General features: G+C 46.3%; 2 protein-coding genes across 2 annotated transcripts in view; one reads left to right on the top strand and one right to left on the bottom strand.

Moving 5' to 3' along the window:
* The window catches only part of LOC136289178 (store-operated calcium entry regulator STIMATE-like), a 29,938-nt gene extending 20,747 nt beyond the window's left edge, over nucleotides 1-9,191 (top strand). The window contains exons 5-8 of the mRNA XM_066182676.1: nucleotides 362-474; nucleotides 1,541-1,624; nucleotides 2,635-2,751; nucleotides 8,540-9,191. Of these exons, the coding sequence (XP_066038773.1) occupies nucleotides 362-474; nucleotides 1,541-1,624; nucleotides 2,635-2,751; nucleotides 8,540-8,653 (428 nt within the window). The 3' untranslated portion in view covers nucleotides 8,654-9,191. The remainder of the gene's footprint in view (nucleotides 1-361; nucleotides 475-1,540; nucleotides 1,625-2,634; nucleotides 2,752-8,539) is intronic.
* Nucleotides 9,192-11,382: 2,191 nt separating this feature from the next.
* ITIH5 (inter-alpha-trypsin inhibitor heavy chain 5) overlaps nucleotides 11,383-19,122 on the bottom strand; it is a 46,844-nt gene continuing 39,104 nt past the window's right edge. The window contains exons 10-14 of the mRNA XM_066182678.1: nucleotides 18,332-18,885; nucleotides 17,912-17,962; nucleotides 16,732-16,848; nucleotides 15,024-15,401; nucleotides 11,383-14,004 (exon numbers count right to left, since the gene is read on the bottom strand). Coding sequence (XP_066038775.1) covers nucleotides 13,706-14,004; nucleotides 15,024-15,401; nucleotides 16,732-16,848; nucleotides 17,912-17,962; nucleotides 18,332-18,885 — 1,399 coding nt within the window. The 3' untranslated portion in view covers nucleotides 11,383-13,705. The remainder of the gene's footprint in view (nucleotides 14,005-15,023; nucleotides 15,402-16,731; nucleotides 16,849-17,911; nucleotides 17,963-18,331; nucleotides 18,886-19,122) is intronic.

Raw genomic sequence — 19,122 nt, forward strand, 5'->3', positions numbered from 1 at the left:
GGTGATGAAGCCCTGTCACTTGCTCAGGCAGTATCACATAACCAGCCCTTCACTTCATCAGCACAATGAAATAGTTCTGCTCAGGCCTGAGGAGTTGTGCTGCTTGTAGTGAAAATGGTGACTTGAAATTTTCAAACTGTTTCTGGCAACTGTGTAACTATGTGGGTAAGGCTTGGCAGGGAGCACATCACAGATTTTATCTTTAATGATTTATTTGCATCTACTTTATTTTGTAGTAGAGTGTGTATGTACTGACTGATCCTTGTAGAGAGGAGGGTCAGTATCAAGCATGAAGCAACTTTCCTGCAAGGCTGTCTCCTCCTGCCCTCTGTCCCACATTTAATATTCTCTTTTTTTACAGGTGACCCTCCACAAGCTGCTGCCTGGATTGGCCAGTGCATCCTCTACTTGCTGATAATGGTTTTTGAAAAGACTGTGATTAGCCTTGTCCTGCTTATCCCTGGTTGGACAAAGGTAAGCAGTATTTTTCCAGCTGAAGCTGTTGTGGTTTCTTTTTTGTCAGCTTTGCCTGATTCATGATTCCCATTATTGAAAGCCTTTAATCCTCACACTTAGTGACTTCACTCTGTAATCATTAGCTATTACTTAAATTTTGGGAAACATGACTTTCATAATAGTCTTTCATAAAAGACTTTTGGCTTTTGGTGCATTCTCTTGCTAGTCAAAAGCTAATGGAATAAGATGATGCTTTAATTTTCTTTCCCATTCTTGGAAGGCTAAAGTGGGCTGGACTGGCAGCGGAGCTCCTTCAGTTCTGCCAGAGGATTTCTACGTTCTTCTGTCAAGTCAGTCCATGTTGGTGTTTTGTGATCCCATGCTTAAACCAGGGGGGACTCTTAGAGATTAATTTGGAAAGAGCTATTCAAGTAGTGTGTTGTCTTTTCCTGCTTGGCTGCTTCTGTATGGCAGCAGTGTGAATTGTGTTGATCAGAGGTTTATCTTCAAAAAAATAAAAATAATAGCCTGTGGGGCTTTTAGACACATGCTTCTTGGCAGGTAGGTGTGATGGGTGTAAAAACCTAATCCTGAGAGTCAGAGGTAACTCTGGTTTGGAGTCTACTTTCACCAGGCTCTGAGGTACCAGGCACTGTGTGTAACTTGCTGGAGTTATCTTTTCAAGGGTTGTCCTTCAAACCCAGTAGCCCACAGTGCTCACTGCTGGATGTGAACTTCTTCAGCAGCACAAATGCAGACCCAGAGATGCTGCCGGATTCCTCTCCATGGTTACTGTTCATGGCTGGTGTCCTTGTTCTGCAGATGAGCTCCAGGGAGCCAAGGGAAGTCCCACCAGTTGTTGTCATGGATAATTACACTGAAAGACTCACAGTATTTCTTTCTGTACAAAATCATGTGTTTGGCAGCTGGGCTAAGGGAATATCCTGTGTAATCTTTTAAGAGCTGGGTTGAAGCGCAGGCTGCAGAGCTCTGGCTGTTCATGTAGGAAGACAACCGGTTTCCATCAAAGATCTTGCAACAGAGCTGTTCAAATAATGTTTCTAAATGTTTTTCTCCTCCTCAGCTTCAGCAGATCCTCCTGGGTTACATCCCAAACCCTCAGCTGGAGCTCGTCCTGGTGATGTTTGTTGTGCCTTTCATAGTCAATGTAAGTGGTGCCTCTGCAAGTGCTGGGTGGGCTGGTTTGGAAATTACAGAACCCCCTTATGGGAGTGTGCACAGGGACTGGCTGGGGGCAGCCTTGAAGTGTCTGAGACAGGGTGGAGGGGTGTGTAAAGAAATGTATCTGTTACAAACCTGTCACTGCCACAGTCTCTGTTCCCAATTCCTGTCCCTTTCTCTGAGATGTTGTGGGGCTGACTCTTCGCCTCTTGGAATAAAGCTGGGTCTTGTTAGGTGAGAGCTCATCTCAGCAGCAAGCTGTGGGCATGGGGATGCCCCAAGCCCTTTAATGTCCTATAGGATGGCTTGTGGCCTTGACAATGCAGTCATCTCGCTGGATGTCAGATTGTGTTACAGCAAGACAAGGTGCTCAAGGTTACCCAGAACTGTTGTTCTTCTCAAAACTAGTTTGACAAAACCTCTTGAAAGCTCATCTCGTTCTTGGTTCCCCTGGTTCTGGGTAATCCTTGAGCTGCTGCTCAATTCCTGCTAAGGTGAGAAATGGGAACAAAGTGTTAATGCTCAGATGGACAAGCAGGGAGTTGAACTCACTTCCAGTTCATCCCATGCACATTTCAATGGATGCAGAACTGGAAGAGTTGCATTGATCTGCCTCTCTCCATCATCCCAGGCTGCATTTCCACATTAGAAAGCAAATTCTGGTCCTCAAAGAGCTGACCAGGGACTGATTCAGGCAGATGAACTTTGGATGGAGTTTGGTTCAGTGGTTATGTTCTGGTGGAAACTCAGCCTATTGTGGTCGTACTTAATCTGGGTCTTCAACAACCATGGAAACAATAGAACTTGTGTAGGAAGGGACTTAAGGAATTTGACTCATCCAATCCACATGGACACAACTGATGCAGGGCTGATTTAGGTATGAAGTTGATCAAGGCTGGATGTCTGGGGAAGCCAAAAGGAGAAGAAATATCGGTGATTGAATGACTCTGCATTTTGGTCTCTGCAATCTATTGATGTAACTTCTTTCTCCCCAAGGCCATTATGTTCTGGGTTGTGGACAGCTTGATCATGAGGAAATACAAGCAGAAGGATACCCTAGATATCAATGGATCTATAGAAACTCCTCGGGCCAGGAGGACTGAGGAATCTCAGGTAAGACCAGGGATGCAAACTTGTATTTCAGACCAAGCTGCAAACTTTTGGGATGTTCTGTGTGTTTTACCACAACCCTGTAACAGAACATCACATTGCCAGGACCTGGGTGGTGCTTCATGAATGTGGGTGATCACCCTGCCAAGTCAAACTCACTCTAACCATGAGCGGTGTCACAGCCCAGGAAGTGTTGCTGAAACACTGCCCTGAATGATGACTGAATATCTTGGGGGAATGAGCTGGCTTCTGCACTGATCTGTGTGTGCAGGCTAAAACTATCACTCTGAGCTTTGCTGTATTTAATTGTAATTAATTTTGGCTGGGAAGAGTTTACTTTTCTCTCTGTAATTGTTAGCATCCCTTTTAGAGGACAAGCTTAGCTGGGAATCCTATTTTTGTCAGCATTTGGTATTTTTTCAACCACATTACAGTCCCTTAGCTGGAGGAGGCTGTGTTTTGTGTAGTCTGAGCCTAACAGTTAAAAGTTATGGTGCGGGAGGAAATGCTGCAATTCCAGCAGACTTTGTTCTTCTTAATCTTGTGTGGTTTGTTGGGTAGGTGGTGTCTGCTTCTTACTGACCTTTGGGCAGTGTCCACAGTCTTGGTCCCTGGCCCTGGGAGGAATTCCCTTTCTTCTCCTGGCACCCAGGCCTGGTTTCAGTGTGTTCTGTGTACAACTGCTGATATCCTGCAGCTCACTGGCCAGACTTACCAAGATAAGATAATTTCTGGCAATCACAGACTGGCTCCTGGAGGAGCTTCTGCTGAGGAATTTGGGATGAACAGAAATAGCTCTTTGCTCTCTGAGAGTTCTTTCATAAGGAGTAACTCAGCTCTTGTGCTGATAGATGGGATGGTCCATCATTGCAGTGGTGACATTGCAGCACACACAGAGGCAGTGATGTTTTAATAGGAATGTTTTAACAGTGTGTGCTTGGCAGTCTGCACAGCAGCCAAGGCTTCTGTGTCCCAGGGGTGCAGTGGGGAAGTGGCCACTGCTCATGCAGTGTCAGAGGAATTCTCTCTGGCAGATGTGAGCAGCTGTTGAGACAAGAGAGTCACTCCTCCAGGCCCTGCCTCTGGATAAGCAGCTCTGGTGAGGTCAGTGGTGGTGAAGCTCTGCCCTGCTCACTGGGTGTGTTCCTGAAGGCCCAAGGTCAGGGTAACACCAGCTCAGAAGCAGAGCTAAGGAAGTAACATCTCTGTCTGAGACAAGGATCTCCTTCACAGCTTTTGGAGCCAAACCTTGCAGCATGCAGGCTCACAGGTGGTGTCACAGGTACTGCTCCTCCGTGGAGATGGAGCTGCACCTCTGCCTTGTTCCACTGGAGCACTGCAAGTGTTTAGTGACCTCTAGCTCAGGTTTGGATAATCTCAAAGAACAGTACCTGCTAATTTCCAGAGGCTAAGAAAGCCTCTTCTGGCAGGTCAACAGACAGGAAGTTTCAGGTAGTGGAAGCAATTCCCACAATCTGCCACTTTCTGTCAAAGGTTTTTCTCACCTTCCAAATACCTGACTGCTTTTCTCTGAAGACTTCAGCAAAAATTCAATAATGTGTAGGTCCTCTGTTCATCCTGAAACCCTCTGATCCATCACTGCAGCAGAGCTTCCAGGGGGACTGGTTTCTCCTTGGAGCAGTCTGCAGGGATTGCCTCCTTTATGCTCAGACATGTTCCTGTGCCTCTGGCCTGACAAATATTTTGGGCAGAGAAGGAAGCTTATGAAGAAATACAGAAGTGGGTGACCTGTTTTCCAACTCTTTCTTGGCACTGGGCCTTGAGGAATAGCCCTAAGCTCCTGCTTCAGGTGTCAGCTTCTTAAGCTGCGAACTAAAGATCATGTTGACTGGCTGAGCCCTACAGCTGGATTGACTGGAATTCAGGCTCAAAAGCAGAAAATAAGCATTTGCTGGGCTTGTTGCTGCTAATAACCTGTTCAGGTGGGGGAATTTCCTGTATTCCTGCTGCCCAGTGGAGGAGGAAGGAGGGCTGAGGGGTGTAGGGCAGAGCTAAGGTGTCCCCCAGGTTTATCAGGGCTCATCAGGGCTGTCTCACTGCCGGCGCCGCCAGCTGCCCATCTCGCTGCCGACTTGAATTTCAACCCTCTGCCTATCTCACCAATGGAGTGTCATTATTTTCACATGAACCAGCAGTTTGTGTTTGGTAAAGGAGGGGGAGAGATAGGAAGGAGAATGGAAAGAGTGGGCTGAAGTTAACCTGTTAAAAGCCCACGTTCTGAGGGGCAGCAGGAAACCTCAGCTCTGCCCTTGGCTCGGTAGAGCAGCTGGGCAGCAAGAAGAAACCCAATAGCAATCCTGCTTCTGGTGTCATTTACTGACTCTGTGGCTGCAGCCAAGGAAGGGGCAGCCTCCTGTGGGCTTTAAAGTTCCTTTGGTGAACCAGAGGATGAGCTCTTGTTTCTTCTTTTACACTGAATCCCTGAAAGGGACAAACTCCCTCTTACAGTTGGAAGAATTTCACCTTTCTTTCCTTCCATGCCAGTCTTAAGCTTTGTGTTGTTTCAGTCTCCTGCCCTGCCTTGTAAATGTTCATGGAGTAATTTTTTTTCCCTTCTTGTGGGATAGAAAAGGATCTCTTGAATGCCAATTTGCATCCAGCGCTCTTCAGCCTGGGGAAAATAATTCATCTGCAAGGCCTTTATTTTTGCTCTGTATGTGTCCTGCCCTTGACCCGAGGCTCTTTTCCCTTGCCCTTGTAACTCCCAATGAACTTCAGATCTTATCAGTGATGTCTTTGTTTCCTCCACTCAGGAAAACAAGTCAGTTTTAATAATGTTTTATTTGATCTTTTTTCAGTTGTTGTTTTTTTTTCCCCAGGGAGGTGGATGAGTTTCTGTTCCTTTCCTGAAGGCTCACATTTTTAGAGACAACCCTTAAAGCAAAAGTCTAGTAACAGTGGTACTTGTGAGAAAAATTAAGGTGAAATTAGTGCCTACTTTGAGGCTGGAAGGAAAGTTAATATATAGCATGAGGGTCTGCTTTTGGTCAGGATGGAGTTCAGCACCTGTCCTAATTCCCTTCATAAGGAACTCTGTATTTTGGCATTCATTAGATGAAGATGCTGATATACACCAATACAGAGCTGCTTACTTTTTAGTGTTGAAACACGTAAAAAGTCCAAGAGAAAGTTGCATTTGCCTGTTGCTTAGCCGAGAAACAATTTCATTTTTGATTTTTTAATTTTATTTTCAATTAGCTCAAACTCATGGTGAGCTCAGGTGCCAGGTCCTTACAGGGAAGATGAATGAAGGTGGGCATAGAGGTGCCTCTGGAAGGAAACTGTCCCACCTCACAGTCCTCCTGACCTGTGGCAAATCATGCTGTGGAATGTGTGAGGTGTTTGAGGACTGCTGAGTGAGGCAGCCGCACATCGTCCCAGGACTGGGAAACCATGTCCCACTCCCAGCTGTGCCACCAACACGCTGTGATCCTGACCTGGACACATCTGCAGGGAAAGAGCCTTGTCCAAGTTGTTCTGAAAACTCCCAAACTGGAGTTGGGCTTGAAAATGATACCTCAGGATATGTCCTGTGGCTGTCATGGCAACGAGGTGCTCTCTCATGGTGCTGCTTCCTGGGGAATTATGGAAAGTTTACTGGGGGACTCTTGGCTTGTGTAGTTTTCTACAAGTGTGTGGTGGGCAGGTGGCATCCTGGATGGGTCTGGATGCACAACACTGTGTCACCATCCCTGCTTGGCTGCAAGGGGACTTGAGCTCTCACTGAAAACCCACCCAAAGAGCTGAAACCCACCCAAATCCCCGGTTCAACAGGCCCCACAACCAGTCTGTTGCAGCCTGTCAGAGCTCAGTGAGTTCACGGTGAGCTGCCTGTGAGTAATTACTCACACATTTCTTCAGGTTCAACAGCATCACAATATCAATGTGATAAACAGAGGAAATCTTCACGTGAGAGAAATGGAAACTTTCCAGTGTGTGTCCTGAGCCAAAAAAAGTAAAATTCCTTGAGACCAATGAGGGGGACAACAAGAAAGCTTAATCCAGTCTGCTGCTGTCCTTTGGGTGTCTGACTGTGAGGAGAAAAACACTGGGTGTGTGTGAGGGTGGGGAGCAGGAAATCTTCCCCTGTGGCTCTTCTGCTCCTTTGAAGTCTCTGACTCACTGGAGTTCAGTTTTTCCTGTTTGGTGGTTTTGTTGCTGTGGTGACTGGCCCTGTGGTGCTGCCTGAGTGCTGACAAGTGGAGGGCACGTGAATTCACAACCGTGTGTGGAGATAGACAGAGACAGGAGTGATTCCCCCTGCTCCTGGTTTTGCCCAAGGGATCCTTGGCTCTGGGACTGTTGGGAATGTCCTGTGTGTGTGAGCACTGGGATGAAAGTCCATGAACCATCCCTTGACTTTGGGCTGGAAGGCTGCTGAGTCAGGCACAGGGAAACTTCATAGTGTCAGTGCAGCTTCTCTTGCCCCAATGTGGGTATTTGAGGAAATGGGGGTAGGACAGGGTTGAGCTAACAGCCTGGTCTGGAGCACAGCTCTGATGAAGAGGAACTGGGGATGCAGGAGAAAAGGAGGTTCAGGGGTGACCTTATTCCTCCCTACAACTCCCTGGAAGGAGGTTGTAGCCAGGTGGGGATCAGTCTCTTCTCCCAGGTGACAACAGGACAAGAGGGAATGGCCCCAAGTTGCACCAGGGGAGGTTTAGACTGGATATTAGGGAAAATTTCTTCACTGAAAGGGTGGTCAGGCACTGGCACAGGCTGCTCAGAGAAAGGGTGGAATCACCACCCCTAGAAGTGTTCAAAAAACATGTTGATGTGGTGCTCAGGGACATTCAGGTTTAGAGATGAACTTGGCAGTGCTGGGCTAATGGTTGGACTCAGCCTAGGAGGTCTTTTCCAACCTTGAGGATTCAATGATTCTAATCTGTCCAGCCATGAATATTGCCCATGCACGCTGCTGGCTGGCTGGCACTGGGTTTCAGCTCTTCTGCAGTCAGTGCAGCCATCTCCTGGGTAAAATCCAACCTTTTTCCTCTTCCAGAGGATGTGGCTGGACAATGCCCACTCGTGGCTCCATCTGCATCTTGCAAATGCTCCAGGCTGATGGCAGCCAGTTTAGAGCAGCCTATGGTAGCCTCAGGTGTAGAGTTATGTACTGAGGGTGCAGGAGTTCCTGGGGCAAAGGGCAGCCTTTGGGTCCTGCAGAAAAAAAAAAAAAAAAAAGTGCTTTTTTTGCGTCAAACACCAGTGAGAGGTGTCACTTTTCTGCTTTGGCTCCCACAGTCTGGACTGAGACAGGAGTTGCTGTGCCAGGCAGAGATGAGGTGCTGCCAGGCTAGGACACCACTCCTGAGGTGGCTGGCCATGGCTGAAGCTGAGCCTGTAGCTCTGCTTGACCTTCTGGCTGTGCTGTGGAGGTGACAAGCAGCTGGGGGCCTGGGAAAAGGCCTACACGTGGTACAGATGTTCACAAAATATGTGGCCTCATTTTTGTACATCTCCACTGAGGCTTCATCCAGGCCTGAACATCCATGTGTGAGTCCTGTCCCATGGGGAGCAGTGCCTTCAGCTGCCCATTCTGCTCCCCAGGAAGGGGGCTGGGACAGCAGATGGTCGTGGTGCCGGTGCCCAAATCCATTTGACTCTTGTTGGAGAGATGGTCTAGATGACCTTGAGGCCTTACCCGTCTGCCAGAGAGGATTGGGTCTACCAGCAGACCCCTCTAGGAATGCTTGACTCATTCAGCAAGCAGTACTGAGAACATCTGAGACCTTTGACTCCATCAGCATCTGTCTGTTCTCCTTTCTAGGTATTGCTCTCCCCAGACATGGATTTTGATCAGTCTGAAAGCGACCAGGATATTTCAGGACTCCGGGGAACCAGCCAGAAGATGAAGCAGCCCAGCTACCAAGTGGTCATCTGACAGCAGCGGGGCAAGGGAGGTGGAGGAAGGAGCAGCACTGTGATCCTTGAGCTGGCCAAGGAAGGGAAGGGTGGGGAACACTGAGTGACCCTTGTGGATCTACTGAGATCCTTTTGCCTGCCTCATCTTAGACCTGTCCTGCAGTTGTCTTGCGGATAGTGTCGGTGCATCCTGTACTGGCTTGAGCAGTATCTGCTTTGCCTGTCAGCCCCACATGCAGGCACGCTGAGGTTAGGGATACAGGGATGTATTTTCCCTGGCTGGACAACTGGGTGTTACTGTTTTTTGGGTTTGGTTTTTTTTGTCAGGGCTAGAGACTGAAATGAAAAGATTGTCTGTGTTTTTTAATAGAAAAAAAAAAAAAAAAGCTCTATTCTGTACTACCTGAACTGTGACACTTTTATATGCACAATGCTCAAAAGAATTGGTTTGCAATCTGTATTTAAATGTCTTGAATTGGGAAGATTGTCCCAATGGATCTGATTCTTTTTACTGTTTTATAAGGAATCCAATAAATATTTGACCTAAAATTGCTTCAGAGATTAAATGCCTTCATGTGCTTAATGTTCTGCACAACCCTAACGCTGTGAAAGGGAGGAAGGGGAGCTGTTGAAATCTTTCCTGACCAGGGGAAGGCTGTGTTTCTGCAGCAGGGCTGTTCTGCTAAACCTGGAGATGAAGAGCTTGAGCCACAGAGCTTGGTTTCTGTGGCTGAGGTGTAGGAGCTGCTCCAGTGCAAAGCCCTGGTGCTGCAGCATCAGCCTGTGCTGGGCTCCAGAGCAGGCTCAGAGATGGATCCCAGTCACCACCTTACAAGGGAGTGTTTACTGGAAGCTGACAACTCGCCTTCTACTTAGTTTAAAATAAACAACTGGAACGTCTGTAGGATCTGATTCAAACTGAATCAGGAAGCCCCATTAGCTAGCCCTATTTTGGGGGTAAGGAGGAACCTGGGATAGTACTGCTGCTGGAAAACACCCTGGGTCAGCCCAGGACTGGCACTTTCTGCTCCAAGTGTGATGTGCAGGGCTTTGCCCTGTTTGTTCTCCTCTTAGCAAACTGTTTTTGTCTATAAACACAAAAATGCAAAACACTTTGCAGCTGTCCTGGGGAGAGGGTGAGCACAGAGCAGCTGCACCACCCCACTCCCAGGCTGAATGCAGAGACACAGCTGTGGAGAGACCCATCCAGAGTCCACATGGGGGGATAGTCCTTGGAGCAGGGATCCAGGATCCAATGGGCTGGTATCCCTAGTGGAGCCATAGCCAACTCCCCTTCAGTGATGGACGGGAATGATCTTTATTTTTCCTTTTTCCCTTGTATTTTTCCCAAGAAAATAGCCCTTATTAAGGAGTAAAAGGATTTGGATTTTCTGACTTGGATGGATTTAGATAAAAAGGCTGAGCTTGGAGCATGTGAAGATATTTGGTGGGGGTTTTTTTGGGGTTTGGTTTGTTGTTTTTCTCCTGACTTCAAAGTGTTTGAAGCCTTAGATGCAAATCAAAGTCTCGGATGCCCCTCAGTGAACTAGACACGCTTGGCTACACTTGCAGCTGTGCAGCTTTAAACTCTTTCTCTGGAAATTAAGTCCTTTTTTGTTTTTCTTCCTTAATGAAGGGTCAGAATCCTACTTCTGCTGGCACATCAAAAGGCTTTTGGAACACATGGCACACAGCGCTCTGAATAGATTATTTATATTTCTCAGTGCAGTTGGTTTCACAGCACAACTTCTGCTTGTATGAGGAATTCTGCTCTGGTAAGGGCTGGAGTAAGTCCTCTGCTGTGTAAGGTTTTGACTGGAAATAGATTAAACCAGCTTCCCTATTCAAAACTTGCTCCCTGTTTTGAGGAATACTGGTATTTTGGAGTTTTGTTCTTGCTCTGGGGCTGCACAGCGGAATCCTGCAGTGGGTGAAGAGTGCAAATTTGGCCAAAGCAATGTCTTTGTCCTAAACTGGACTGTGACATGACCTTCATTTTAGCCCTTAGTTGAGGCTGTCCGAGAAGGTTCACAGCAATAGCAGGACGAGATGTGGGGGAAGGTTCTCCCTCTCAATCCTTGTGTAGCCAGTGCTGTTCCAGCAGCTCTGTTCCCTTCCCATCTCTGAAATGGTGCTGTGCAATTGTTTCCATTGCACTCCAGAGTGATTGCTCAGCCTCATTCCTGAGCTGTCTGAGCAATGTGCAATCACTAAGACACATCCCTGTGAATCCAAGTGCTCTGTGGCACTCTTGGAGATGAGAATAAATGCATCTTCAATGCAATACCTGCATAGAGGCCTGGGAGCTCTCTGGGACAGCATGAAGGGCTGTGAGGACCAAGCCTGAACATATTTCCTCTCGTGAGAGAGGAAGTGTGATGCCCACTTCAGAGCTGAAAGAAATTGAGATTTGCAGTCCATGACCTGCCATTGCTCTTGGGACAGCAGGACCACAAACTCCTTTCCCATGTCCTATTCTACTGTATTTAAAGTCTGTGGTTAAACTCTCATTTCAGTGTGGGAGTAGAATCCTAGGGTCTGCTCTTGCCTCCTACCAAGTGTATAGAGACTAAAGAACACCAGTGACCTTTAATTTTCCACTGAAATTACTTTGGTTCCCAACTTATTAACTCGTGAGGGGTTTTTTCAGTCATCTGGTAACATGAGCCTGTCCAGCAGCATAAAACACACACAGCCTTAGCTTCAAAGCTTGTTTTATCTTTGCCAAATGAAAGCTTCACCGCAGCGTTCACTGTAAAATATTTATTGTGAAATGGATAACTGGAGCCTTTAGGAGACCTTGAGTATACTGCTCCAGGTGCTTCATATGGCTGAGAAGTTGGACTTGATCGTTGTTATCTTCAGGCCCTGAAAGAAATGTGTTTCCATGGCTGGAGAGGGAGAAAGAGGAGCAATGATGCACCCGAATTATTAGCAGTAGGTGTGTGTCTATATATATTATATACATATCTATGTACAGAGGAGATTAGGGGAGAGCCTAAGCCAATCACTCCCCTTTAGCAATACACGTGGACAGCACAACGTGGGAGGAGAGGGAAAGGTTTCAGGAAGGACAATATGGAAACACCTGCCAAACCCTGGGGTGTCTAGAAATCCACTGCCACTTCCCTGTTCTCTCTGTGCCAGGGAAAATGTGGGCTGTGGGTGATCTTCTTGGCAGAGAAGTCAACTTCACAGCTGTTCTTCCTCATCTCTTTCTGGTCCACAAGCAAACTGCAGAGCATTAAACCTCTGTTATTATCCCACGCTCAGGACTGTGCTGAAGGTCTTGCCTTCAGGTCTCCCTCACAGGAGAGCTGTTTCTCAAGATAGCAGGGCCCAAAGCAGTAGTTTCTTCTTGATGTTCTGTTCCAAAGTACGAGCCTTGGCATGAGTTTTGTGCTAACTGAGCACTCTGTAAGGATCTTCCAGAGTGCAGTTAAATCTTGCTGGTTGCTTTTGGCTGTTTCAGGCAGCAGCACATGGTGTGAGTGAAGAAACCATGCTTGTCACCTGCTCTGCTGCCACGGTGCTTGCAGCACTAATGAGCTGATCAAATGACTGGAAAATCACCACCCCACCCCCAGAAGCTGGAGCTCCAACAGCAACAATATGATTTAATTGTTAAATATTGGGAAAAATATCAGTCAAGATTGAACCTATTTCTGTATGTCTCTGGCAACTGTTTTCTCCTAACACATGGATAGAATTTAATTCCTGGAGATGCTTCCACACTCAGCCTCCCTCCTTTTCAATTCTGGAAAGGCAGACTATTCATGAGCTCAGTTTGGCCTTGCCATGTAAATGTCTTTGTGGTTGTCAAGTCTTCTTTGGACAAGTTGTCGGCTAAAACTCCCCTGTGGCTGAGCTATAGCATTACTCAGTGATGCCTCACTTTAAAATACACCACAGCCTTGAAGTTTTGGGGTTGGAGCACCACCTGCAGTGGGGGTGGCTGGCAGACCCTTCTGTAACCTCCTGCTGCCAAATTCCTGCTGTTCACAAATTCCTACGGTGTAAGGAAGGAGAAGAAGCCAGGGGAAACCGGGATGAAAATTTTTTGACAATTTGGAATAAATAAAGACTTCCTCCCTGATTACAAAAGCAGCTAGAAACGTCTAGTCAAAATTCAAGAGTCTGCTTTGTAGGCTCACAGGCTGTCGTGCGTTCTGGTTTGCCAATAAGGAAATTTAAATCTTTGCTGAGCAGAAGGGATGTGATGCTCAAGGACATCAAGGCAGGTCTGTTGGAAGCTCACAGGGGAACTTTGTTTCTTTCTGAGGAAGTCAAGACTCAAGAAATTGCTAACCCTGCAATGTTATTTAAATTGAATTGTGTTGAATCAACTGCTCCCTGGAATGGGAGCCTGCACCACTCCTGTTGCTGCTGAGGACCAGAGGTGCTTTTTAAGCACACAGCCTGTACACCAAGACAGCAATAAACCCCATCGACCTTTTCACCACTGTTTTAAGGGTTTGTAGTGATTCAGGCAACATCATGTTTAGTGGCAAATCCAGACCTCAATCCACTAACCAGGAAAGCAATACCCTCCTGTGGCCTGTTGATTCAAGGTTTTGATTTTGTTTGATGCTAATGGGCCACTGCAGATGAATATCCACCCACCCCTCCTCTCACTTTCTTTCCTTTCCCCATGGACCAAGGTTTGAGCAGGAGCTCCAAATCACTTCTTTGAAAAGCCTATCACCTCAACAGGCACTGTGCTCTATGATCTGCCTTTCATGGGGTGACTCACCAGCCCCAGGGGGTATTGCACAGATCCCTGCATGGGTTTATTTTCAGGCCAGCAGCCTCTGCACTGTTTACTGGCTTATTTCTCCCTCCCTTTCCACTGGGAGAGCATCAATCATGCCTTCAACCACGTCCTTTCCCCCAGCCTTCTTTTTCTTCAGGAATTTGATGAACATTCATTTAGCATGAAAGAGAGACAGCTGATTTCCAAGGACAAAATCCTTGGTTTCTTTGGCACCAAAAATTAAGAAAATATTCATAAGTTGCTTCAGAGGGGACCTGCTGTCACACGTGCTGCCACAACACATCCCTGTGATGGGTCTTAAAGGCTGTTAATTGTCCCAAAGGTGCTCCCTGTGTCGAAAGGATGAGAGGCCAGATAGTCCTTATAGCTGCCATCAATCAGTTTGTCTGCGTTGTTTTTGGCAAACCAGCAGTCGACTTCCTGCTGGCCATTGAAGATCCTCCTCTGCTTCCACACCACGGGAATGAGCCTCCCCTTCACCTGCAGGGTGTTTGTAGGGTTTGCCTTCAATGGCTCGGTTTGGTTCTGCCCGACCTCATGACCACTTGTGTTTAGGGATTCCTGAAGAAGCTTAACTTCGTGGCTCAGGAACTGACCTGCAAAGCAAGATAAAAAAAGAGCCCATGACTGGCTGACTTGTGCTTGTTTATAAATTTTTGTGGTTTGGTTTTGTTTGTTTGGGGTTTTTTTTGGTAGGATGCATTTGAGGATTCTCAGCTTATGTATCTGTAAAGGGCTTCTCGGCAAGAGCAGGAAGAATCTTGTTTCTGTGATTTATTTCTAAATCCCACAAACATAGAGGTTAGAATAAAACCCTAATTTTTTTCCCATGGGTCACTAGAGAGCTAAAGAGGTTTTTTTAGCCAGCAGTAGTAAGTTCCTTTGTGTGGGACATGGTCACTAGAGGTTAATAACCCACATAATGTCCATCAGCAAGCAAAAAGTCCTAGGCTTGAAGATTCAAGTTCTGTTCCCTTGCCTTCTTGGGAGAAAGTTCTTCTAGTCCAAACCTAAGTGTGGATTTAGAGGTTTGTCCATGAGAGTGGCCAGTAGTCCAAAACCCCACTCCTAAGGAATCATCTCCTGCTTCCCCTGGGGGTGTCTGAGTGGCACAGAAAGTATGGCAGAAATTTTGGAGTTCTGCAGCTGTACATGACCAAAAACATCAATACTTCTCATTGGCTGAAAGAACACAACCATCTGGCCATTAGCTGAGCCTACCTAAAGCCTCGTTTCTTCAAAAGGTAGGGGTGGCTTTCTTTCATTTCATGTTTGAAAGAAAGGGGCCACAAAAGGTTCTCATGGAAGATTTGGTTTCTGTCTCTGTACTGGGAGCATCAAACACATGTATTCTAATAGTAACTGTATTGAACAATCATTGAAAGAGTGGAAATGTGAAAGCCAGGCACAACTGGGATAGGGAGAGAGAGCTCCTACAGCAGAAGACGGGAGAGGAATTGGAGGTGCTAGAAAGAGAGAAGTTGTTTGAGAGAGGATGTGAAAGTCTCACCTGGGAACTGAATCCCCACCTGCCTTCTTCCTTCCCTCCAGTCTCTGCTCAGAAATATCATTTTTGTCTGATTTACAGCTCTGAACCTGAGAACCTGCCACCTACCCAGCAGCCCGTGGGAGTCAGAAGAAAGGCCTTTGCTGTTGGAGATGTAGAACCCCAGGTGATTCCTCTGGTATGGGGCTGGCTTCTTGTAGTGGTGGATGAGGATGACAAAGCTGATGGAGTCCCGGATGGTCACGGTGATGTTGGAGTAGGCAGAGATGGACACCTCAAGGCTCCTGCTTCTCACGACAGCACTCCGGCCACAGGACAGGACAAGCCTTTCCCCATCGTCCAGGATGACCCTCTTGGGTGTGATCTCCAGGTAAGACCTCTCTGGCTTATTGCTGAGGATGGTGATGGTGCTGAAGTAAGTCCGATGCTTCTTGTGGCCATTGGGTGGTGCAGGAGCTCCAATTAACTGCCCATTCACGGTTACACCTTGCAGGAAAACAGTCAGTAAATGAGAGCTGGAACCCAAGATCACAGAATCACAGAGCAGTCTGAGTTGGAAGGGGCCCAGCAGGAACAGGTCTATTGTCTCAATGACACCAGCCTTGTGACTGAGGACATGCAGGCTCGCCACCTCACGCTCAATTATTTCACTTACCAGTATTCAAATGAGTATAATCGGTCTGTTATAAAATTATTACCTCATACAGAACACATAAATTTACCCAAGCTCAGAAATACTGGCCCTTTCTGCAGGCAGGTGCCCCTAGCCCCATTAATCCCAACACAATGTAGGCAGTGCCACAAAAACAATCACTTTTGTGTGTTCTAAGGTGCAGATCCCACTGGGTTAATTAAAGCCTAAATGTCCACAGTAAGATTCCCAGTCATTTTAATAATTTTTGTGACCTATTGTCCATAAGACAGTGACTCCCTTCCCACAAGCCTCTGAACACCCACTGAAGAGTGACAATTAAGGAAGAGGACTGTTGCTAACCCAAGCTAATCCCAAGCCGTTAACATTGAGATGAAATGTCTCCACATCCCATTATTCTTGATGGGATCTCTCATTTCTGTCTTCAACGAGTCAAGGTTCTAGTGCTACAGAGTCTGTTTTCCTCAAGCTCATTCTGCATTTGAGCCACAAAATCATTCAAGCAGTAGCACAAACAGTCTGTGAAAGAAGTGGAAGGGAAACATTGCCTGGAGCTGTATCTTACTAAGGCAGACATGAACACAAAAATATGGGGGCTAGACCACTGCCACACAGACAGAATCCTTACAACATTATTGTGGGGTTTTATAAAACAAGCCTGTGAATTGTCTCTGGATTTGACACCCCTTTCTCCCACTGTTGCCCTGAGCAGGACATAATCTGCTTATTAGCAGCCCTGCTTCAAATTCCAGATCGGATCAGACCACACTTTGAGCCCCTGAGGGTCAGATTGGCTTGGGTAAAGCAGATCCTGAATCATGTGGGTTTTCTAAAGACTGTCATGACTCTCTAGCCAGTTTGGTGGTTTCTTTACTAAAAGAGCCATGGTGCTTGGTGAGCCTGTTTGGGTACTTTGCTCTGTCCTAACCAAACAGTACTGTAAGTAAAGCGGGAAATTCCCGCAGCAGAGCAATTCTGGTGAATCCAAACCTTTTATTTGCAAGCTGTGAGTTTGTGACTGGGTGAAGCTGAACCATAGAAGAAACTTTTTCTAATTTCCTATCACTTTCTTGCCTGTGAGGCACCTTGGTGCTTGGTCTGCAGCGGGGCTGGCCTTACACTTTGATTTTCCTCCACAAGAAACTGCTTGACTTGGATGCTCACCAGATTCTCTGTGATCAGAGACCAGCCTGAGTATGTCCCCTGGTTCTCCATCAATATTGAAGCAGACAGAGAATTTGCTGGAGGGAAAATCAATGACGAAGTGAGGGTCCCCATCCGCTGGGAAAACATGGAAAAAGAGATAAATGTGAGAGGCTCACACAAAATTGCAGCGTCCAAGATTGCAACAAAACTGCTGTTTAAAGTGTGTTTGTCCCTGTTTTTTTCTAAGTCCTCCTGGTTTGTTGTTTTTAGAGGGTCAGATGGAGTTTGCCAGGAAATGCCAAGTTTTGCTTTTTTTTTTTTTTGCAAAGATTGTTTTGTTTTTCTCACAGAAGAGGTTGGATTTTCAATGAAAACTCAAAACCCAAAACAGTCCAGATGAAAATCAGGATATTTTCTTCCCGGAATATAATTTCAGTGATTTATGGGAATTATCATGTAGGTGTTTTGAACTCCTCCGTTCTTTCTTGGCAAGCTACATCCCCCACAGCACACAGAAATGTACTTTCTGATCAAGGGCTGCTACATGGGTCCACCTCACACTGACCCCTCCTGGCCCTCAGTATGAGATTGGAACAGTCATCAGCAGCTGTTGATCCCACAGTCTTAATTCTTCAACAATCCTTGACCTATCATCAACTATCAGACAGCTGCCATTAATAAGGCAAGCCAAAAATGCTAGTTTCTAGGGTAAAACGGACCCTATCAAGAGAAATTCAAGTCAGAATTCTTGATCTGGACTTATTCTTCAGTGTTTAATGTATGAAAAGTTAAGTAAAGGTGCAGGACCAACAGGAAAATTGTAAAATGCTATAGAATTTTCTCTTTTTTTCCATCTTCAACAACTTTTTTTTTTATATTTCAGCATTCTTATTTATAAGAGGTTTTCTCACTGTTTCTAGTACAGAGATAATGTGTTTCTCTTCTCCTCTAACCTACAGAAGTCTCAAACATGAGGATCAAGTGTTGTAGATCATCTGCCTTGCTCACACTCTTTCTCATTATTGATCCTCTCTGTATTTTGGTTTTGTTTTCATTTTCCTCTCTACTCTGTAGGTCTGAAAAGCAGAATTTTGGCTGGTCACTTGGATGGTTTTTACCACAGTGACATGCATCCGAGGTTTCTATAAATCAGCTGCTATCATTTTGCATTATTAAAGGCATGAAAACAGGCACCAACCTGAAGTTTTGGAGATTTTAATTCTCTGTTTATCTTGCCCTCTGCGTACACCTAGAAGGGGGGAAGGAAGGCTGTTACAATTACTTACTGAGCAGCAGAAAGAGATGTATTATAATAATGTTCCCCAGATATTATTCAGAGAGAATATGGGATACATTCCTGCAGCCACTTTAAGTTTCATGTGGAACACCAATTTTTCTCCAATAGTTTCTACAGAGCAGTCAGTGCTTCAAGGGGGTGAGTGAGGGGCCTAAAAGGTTTGCTAAAGGTTACCCAGCCCATAATTAGCAAAAGTGGTATGAAAATCTCAGCTTTACGCCTCAGTTCACTGTCAAGATCACCCCTGTGCCAAAGTCAGCCATGAGATATTGCCCACGCAAGAAGATTTTTTGCCAGAACAAGGTTATTTTTCTCTCATACCTGGTGGGGCTTTGTGCCCCTGCAGGCTCTGCACCTTTTCCCCAATGCCATCAGTAGAAGGGCTGATAAACTCCTCCTGAGGTGGCTCTGAGTGGAGTCCAGCCTCTTTCATCTTCAGAACAGTGAAGGGGGTAACAAAATTATAAGCCAGGGCCATAGACTTGGCTTTTTCCATCAAATTGTCCTTTTCCTGACTGTCATCACTCTTCAGTCGAGAGTTGAGCAATTCCTTGATGGTGAGGTAACTCCATGCCCTCTCGATGTAATTGTTGTCACCTTTGCCATCCTCCAGGCCGGGGACACCCCTGATGTCATTCCTGCTGGGCAGGTCAATAGCCACATCTGTTTTGAGGAGGATGTACTTCTTGGAATTGCTGGCGGTCACCTCCACGTGGAGTTTATCCGAGGTGCGGTTGATGAGTTTGCCGGCTATGATAATTTCAGAGCCATTGAAGTAGTTGGGGAAGAAGTTCTGGGTGACCTGCTCCACATCATCCTCAGGGTAATCAACACGGATGTCAGAGAGAAGGGGTGTCCCTATTTCATCATAGAACCTTAAAGCAAGACACATTTTCCACCGTTAGCACTGTGTGAACACACTGTTGCACTTGGACACCAACAAAGACACAGTCAGGTTATCTGAAATGGCTCCTAAGTCATTCAGGGGCAGTTGGAGTCATCAGGAACCAAATTTAACTACCACATCCACTCTAACTTGGCCCAGAAAAACAGGGTGGGGAAGGTCTCTTCCCTTAGGGCTTTTCAAAACCTGAGTGAACAAAGCCCTAAGA

The sequence above is a fragment of the Chamaea fasciata genome, unplaced genomic scaffold (assembly GCF_029207755.1).
Source record: "Chamaea fasciata isolate MVZ Bird 193981 ecotype frontalis unplaced genomic scaffold, bChaFas1.0.hap1 SCAF_5, whole genome shotgun sequence".
Lineage (NCBI taxonomy): Eukaryota > Metazoa > Chordata > Aves > Passeriformes > Sylviidae > Chamaea > Chamaea fasciata.